The sequence below is a fragment of the Solea senegalensis genome, unplaced genomic scaffold (assembly GCF_019176455.1).
Source record: "Solea senegalensis isolate Sse05_10M unplaced genomic scaffold, IFAPA_SoseM_1 scf7180000016978, whole genome shotgun sequence".
NCBI classification, from domain to species: Eukaryota; Metazoa; Chordata; class Actinopteri; order Pleuronectiformes; family Soleidae; genus Solea; species Solea senegalensis.
In genome coordinates, this window is record NW_025322166.1 from 1 (window position 1) to 6,946 (window position 6,946).

Below are 6,946 nucleotides of genomic sequence, written 5' to 3' on the forward strand. Positions count from 1 at the left end.
ACATGATCGCGTCTTTGTCTACGTCACATGATCGCGTCTTTATCTACGTCACAAGATCCTGTGACACAAGAGCAGAAGTCTCTAACCCTCACACACCAAATCTCCTACGTCAACCGTGACCCCACGGTGACCTCTGCCAGCTTGGGGTCACTGCAGAGGTCACCCTCAGAGTGGCCATTTTACTTCATGCAGGTCGTCTCCAGGCGGAGCAGCTGATGGACGACTACATGGACCAGAGACAGTTCTGGACCACAAGAGACATCTCTGTGAGGGTCCACAGTGGCTTCAGGTCTACACACACACACACACACACACACACACACACACATACACAGACAATAACAATGACTTGAACAACACCTGTGTGTGTGTGTGTGTGTGTGTGTGTGTGTGGGGTGCTGGGTCTCTTCTGTCATGGCTTCCTCTCAGGGTTCTCAGTGTGGAACATCACAGTCATGTATGTGTTAGCTGGTGAGGACATGACCACGCCCACTAACCTGCTGCAGCAGTATCACACACTGGCTTATCCTGCTCAGTCACTGCTCTACCTGCTGCTCACCATCAGCACTGTGTCAGCGTTTGACAGGTGTGTGTGTGTGTGTCTGTGTGTGTGTGTGTGTGTGTGTGTGTGGTCCTGATTTAACAGATGAATGTGTTTGTTGTGTAGAGTTAATTTGGCCAAAGCTTCCATGGTTCTGAGAGGATTCTTCACCCTGGATCCTGCTGCTGTTACCTCCTTCTGTGAGTGATGAAGATGATGATGATGATGATGGTGGTGATGATGATGATGATGATGAATGATGATGATGATGATGATGATGGTGATGATGATGATGGATGATGATGATGATGATGATGACGATGATGATGATGATGATTATGATGATGATGATGATGATGATGACGATGATGAAGGTGATGATGATGATGATGGTGGTGATGATGATGATGGTGATGATGATGATGGTGGTGATGATGATGATGATGATGATGATGATGATGATGATGATGATGATGATGATGATGATGATGATGATGATGATGATGGTGATGATGATGATGATGATGATGGTGATGATGATGATGATGGTGATGATGATGATGGTGATGATGATGATGGTGGTGATGATGATGATGATGATGATGATGATGATGATGATGATGATGATGATGATGATGATGATGACATGATGGTGGTGATGGATGATGATGATGATGATGATGATGGTGGTGATGGATGATGATGATGATGATGGTGGTGATGATGATGATGATGATGATGATGATGATGATGATGGATGATGATGATGATGGTGATGATGATGATGATGATGATGATGACGATGATGGTGGTGATGGGGATGATGATGAAGATGTCTCTCTCTCTCCTCAGTGTACTTCATCGCTCTGATTCTGTCGCTCAGTCAACAAATGACCAGTGATCGTATCAACCTTTATTCTCCAGCCAATCACAGCCTGTGGTGAGACACACACACACACACACACACACACTGTGGTGTTGTTGTTGTTGTTGTTGTTGTTGTTGTTGTCTATAATCTAAATGTCAACTCAGGCCTTCAGGTTCAGAGCAGCAGATCCTGAGGCCGTGGATCGTGGTGAACCTGGTGGTGGCGCTGTTAGTGGGCGTGGCCTGGGCTGTGATCTCAACCAGACCTGACGTGGACCACACTGAAGGTAAATGTGACCATCATTACAGTTGCCAGCGTTGCCATGGTGATAAAGATATGCCTCCTGCTGTTCCTCAGGTCAAATCATCACCTGATCATCTGAGTTAATTCTTTACTACACCACTAGATGGCGCCAAACACAGCAATATTGAGCTGTCCAGTTTGTCTTGTTTCAGAGTTTCTGATGTCGATGGAAGTGGAGGGAAACTCGAGAGGAGACGAGAGTGTGGACGTCACCGCCTGAGACAAACAACATTCATCACTTCATTATTAGTTTTGTTTATTATAGCTGCGTTTTTTTACACTTTTGTAAAAAAAAAAAAAGAAAAAAAAAGGTGATGCTCATGTGACTGAGGTCAGGCGTTTGGTGTAATGACATCGTTTCACCACAGGATGGCGCAGGTGTTAGCATCATTTTATTAAGAGCACTCACAACACATCATTGTTTCACATTTAAAAAAGAAAGATTTAATATTTAATAAACCTTTTTATTAAAATATATAAACCTGCAGTTTATGAATATTTAAATGAGAACAACGACATTAAACTTTATTATTTCCTCTGATTGTATTCTGTACTTGTTCGACTGTCTATTTCTTTAAACGTATCTTTTAGATTCTTCCTTCATTTTCTGGTTTTAAAATATGACACGTAATAACAACGTGTAAATAAGTAATAACTCAACGAATTGTTCTCGCTGCGTTTAATGTCAGATTATTAAAGTTCATTTGTCACGCGCATTAACATTAAGTCGATATATGTAGAGTTTTTGTTTTATTTAAGTTAGTTATCGCGATATCTGTTTCCCACGGTCCCTGAAGGCAGCGTGTCGCGTCCTGGGAGCGCGCGCGCGCGCCGCCAGGCCGCGGGGCCGCGCAGCAGCTTGAGTGAGCGGAGTAAAGATGGCGGAGCTGCAAATGCTGCTGGAGGAGGAGATTCCCGCCGGACGGAGCGCGTTAGTGGACAGTTTCAGTAACCTGGACCAAGTGGCCGAGTACTGCGAGAACAACTATGTCCAGGTGAGTCCCGGTGTCTCACCGCCGCCGGTACCGGGGAAGTCCCGGTGAGTGCCCAGTGATTTACCGCCGCCGGTACCGGGGAAGCGCGGAGTGGGCGTGACGCTCCGACTGCACCAGACTCCGTTATGTATACAGTCACATTTTGCGTCAAACATAAACGAGTCAAAGGTGAAAAGTGAACGTATGAATATATGGAATATTCCAGTAACTTCGGCTGAAAAGCGACTCAGCAAATGTTCCTGCTTTGATCAGAGCGGCTCACTCTCAGCGCAAGTTATTCAAAGTTGATTTTTCCCGCTATTGTTGCGGGATTTGGTTTATTTTGTTCGCGTCAACTCGGAAAATGATTGCAGTTATTTTGTAGAAAGGTTTTTCTAACGCAGTCTGGTCGGGGTGGACTTCAGTCACCGGGGGAAAGGCAGTTTAGTCGATCAGATTAGACATCGATTAGTCGATCGGAGACAGACCAGGAATGAATGAAAGGATGGAGGAACAGAGATGAGATGGAGAGAAGGAGGAAACGCTTAGTTTTGTTGCTGCTGCTACGTCATCACGACACACCCTGCATCAGACAACAATGTTTACATTTAAAGTTGTTCTCTCTTTTTATTGTTGTTTTATTTTATTACAAACCTGCTGAGCTGTGATTGGCCGCCTCGTCCTGCCTTCACAGTCCAGTGCACATGCAGCCAACCCTCACGTGCACGCTCACCGTGCACGCTCATATCCTCCTCGCTCTCCATCACCTCCCACTCTACAACACATCTACAATTCTCCTTCACACGTGTGTGTGTCTGTCAGTGTGTGTGTGTGTCATCCTCAGGCATGAATGAGTCTGTACTGACCTACATTGTGGTCCAACATTCTCACACACACACACACACACACACACACAATACTGTACACAGCTTATATATCTTATACATAGTGCAGGGTGTCACCGTGGCGACCTCTTGATTCCACCACTAGGGTTAGAGTCAGAGCAAACGTCGTATGTTTTTGTTCTGCTAAGACAATATTTCATATCTGTGATATGAGATATCTGTGAAATATCAGAGAAATATCAGTAAAATATCAGTGAAATATCAGAGAAATATCAGTAAAATATCAGTGAAATATCAGTGAAACATCAGTGAATATCAGAGAAATATCAGTAAAATATCAGAGAAATATCAGTAAATATCAGTATCAGAGAAATATCAATGAAATATCAGAGAAATATCAGTGAATATCAGAGAAATATCAGTAAAATATCAGTGAAATATCAGAGAAATATCAGTGAATATCAGAGAATTATCAGAGAAATATCAGTGAAATATCAGAGAAATATCAGTGAATATCAGAGAAATATCAGTAAAATATCAGTGAAATATCAGAGAAATATCAGTGAAATATCAGAGAAATATCAGAGAAATATCAGTGAAATATCAGAGAAATATCAGTGAATATCAGAGAAATATCAGAGAAATATCAGTAAAATATCAGAGAAATATCAGTGAAATATCAGAGAGAAATATCAGTGAATATCAGAGAAATATCAGTAAAATATCAGTGAAATATCAGAGAAATATCAGAGAAAATATCAGTGAACATCAGAGAAATATCAGAGAAATATCAGTGAAATATCAGTAAAATATCAGAGAAATATCAGTGAATATCAGAGAAATATCAGTGAATATCAGAGAAATATCAGTAAAATATCAGAGAAATATCAGTGAATATCAGAGAATATCAGGAGAAATATCAGTGAATATCAGTGAATATCAGAGGAATATCAGAGAAATATCAGAGAAATATCAGAGAAATATCAGTGAATATCAGTGAATATCAGAGAAATATCAGTGAATATCAGAGAAATATCAGTGAATATCAGTGAATATCAGAGAATATCAGAGAAATATCAGTGAATATCAGTGAATATCAGAGAAATATCAGAGAATATCAGTGAATATCAGAGAAATATCAGTGAATATCAGAGAAATATCAGTGAATATCAGTGAATATCAGAGAAATATCAGTGAAATATCAGTGAATATCAGAGAATATCAGAGAAATATCAGTGAAATATCAGTGAAATATCAGTGTCTCTCTCTCTTTCTGTGTGTCTCTCTGTCTCTCTCTCTGTCTCTCTCTCTTTCTGTGTGTCTCTCTGTCTCTGTCTGTCTCTCTCTCTCTCTCTCTCTGTGTGTGTCTCTCTCTCTGTGTGTCTCTCTCTGTCTGTCTCTCTCTGTCTGTCTTCAGTCCACAGACAAACAGCGCGCCCTGGAAGAGACAAAGAGTTTTACGACCCAGTCTCTGGCGAGCGTGTCTTACCTCATCAACACGCTTGCGAACAACGTCCTGCAGCTGCTCGACATCCAGGCGTCGCAGCTGCGTCGCATGGAGAGCTCGCTCAACCACATCACACAGGTGAGTGATGTCACCATGACTCCGCCCCCTTCACATATACAGCATATAAATATTAGTACCGTGTGTCTCAGACCGTCGACGTTCACAACGAGAAAGTGGCGAGACGAGAGATCGGAATCTTAACCACCAACAAGAACACGTGTCGCTCACATAAAATAGTGGCTCCGGCCGACCAGGAGAGGGCGCTGCGCTACATCAGGAAACCCATCGACTACAGCGCGCTGGACCACGTCGGACACGGAGTCAAGGTGACGATAACAACAACGTTAATGTTACGATAAATCTCTGTGTGCAGCTCTACTCTAACCCTGTTTACCACGCTGTCCAGCAGAGGGCGCTGTGAGCGGAACTAACACTTTAAATCTGCGTCTGTTAACCCTGAGCTCACAGTTAGCTCAGAGCTAGTAAGACGAAAAGACTTCAATACAAGAATATTTACAATAAAGATTTAAAGACAATTAAAGAAAATAAAATCAAAACAAAAAATATAGATATCATTTTTTTCATATATAAACGTATATACACGTGTATATATATGTACATTAGTCATGTTTTATATTTTATTCTCTTCTCTCACTAACCTTCACTTCTACTTCTTCTTCTTCAGTGGTTATTGAGGTTCAAGGTAAGGACACGCCCACTCACACCTGTGACCAGCCTGTCACAATGATGACATCATCATCATCATTACATTACATTACATGTCATTTAGCAGACGCTTTTATCCAGAGCGACTTACAATGCAATTGAGTACAATCAGCCAGGGGTGGAGTCGAACTTGCGACCATTGCGACCATGATGTCTTTCGCACACAGGGTACTGGTCTTAACCACTGAGGCACTCCACCCCTCATCATCTTCATCATCATCATCATCATCTGTGATCTGTAAAACATCAGATCTTTGATCATCGCCATAGAAACATCAAGATAATCACCAATGAACTGGAGGCGGAGCTTTTTCTTTGTGTGTGTGTGTGTGCGTGTGTGTGTGTGTGTCTGTCTGTCTGTTTCCATAGGTTAATGATCAGACCGTGGGTTTGTCCACCAGGTCCAACTCCCAGACCCAGAGACCACTGAGTCCTACGAGGACAGGCAGGGGGTGTGTGTTCATTTATATAAGTCTAATGATCATTTATATAAGTCTAATGTTCATTTATATGAGTCTAATGATCATTTATATAAGTCTAATGATCATTTATATAAGTCTAATGATCATTTATATAAGTCTAATGATCATTTATATAAGTCTAATGTTCATTTATATAAGTCTAATGATCTGATTTATATAAGTCTAATGTTCATTTATATAAGTCTAATGTTCATTTATATAAGTCCTAATGATCATTTATATAGAATCTACAATGATCATTTATATAAGTCTAATGATCATTTATATAAGTCTAATGATCATTTATATAAATCTAATGATCATTATATAAGTCTAATGTTCATTTATAAGTCTAATGTTCATTTATATAGTCTAATGTTCATTTATATAAGTCTAATGATCATTTATATAAGTCTAATGTTCATTATACTCGTCTAATGTTCATTTATATAAGTCTAATGTTCATATATAAGTCTAATGTTCATATAAGTCTAATGATCATTTATATAAGTCTAATGTTCATTTATATAAGTCTAATGTTCATTTATATAAGTCTAATGTTCATTTATATGAGTCTAATGTTCATTTATATAAGTCTAATGTTCATTTATATAAGTCTAATGATCATTTATATAAGTCTAATGTTCATTTATATAAGTCTAATGATCATTTATACAAGTCTAATGTTCATTTATATAAGTCTAATGTTCATTTATATAAG

The 6,946-nt window shown here is 40.0% G+C and overlaps 2 protein-coding genes across 2 annotated transcripts; both read left to right on the forward strand.

Annotated features, from left to right (window-relative positions):
* The first annotated feature begins 8 nt into the window (after positions 1–8).
* LOC122763637 (transmembrane protein 237A-like) lies at positions 9–2,265 on the forward strand. Its single transcript, XM_044018342.1, has 6 exons — positions 9–289; positions 395–586; positions 668–741; positions 1,394–1,481; positions 1,574–1,695; positions 1,865–2,265. Exons 1-6 carry the CDS (start codon positions 216–218, stop codon positions 1,930–1,932), a joined length of 618 nt encoding a protein of 205 aa, XP_043874277.1. The 5' UTR covers positions 9–215; the 3' UTR covers positions 1,933–2,265.
* Positions 2,266–2,333: 68 nt separating this feature from the next.
* Positions 2,334–6,216, forward strand: LOC122763636 (abl interactor 2-like; the record flags this gene model as incomplete). Its single annotated transcript, XM_044018340.1, has 5 exons — positions 2,334–2,707; positions 4,949–5,116; positions 5,188–5,364; positions 5,724–5,741; positions 6,134–6,216. Coding segments are annotated over exons 1-5 (563 nt in total), but the record flags the coding sequence as incomplete, so codon positions are not given.
* Positions 6,217–6,946: the final 730 nt, after the last annotated feature.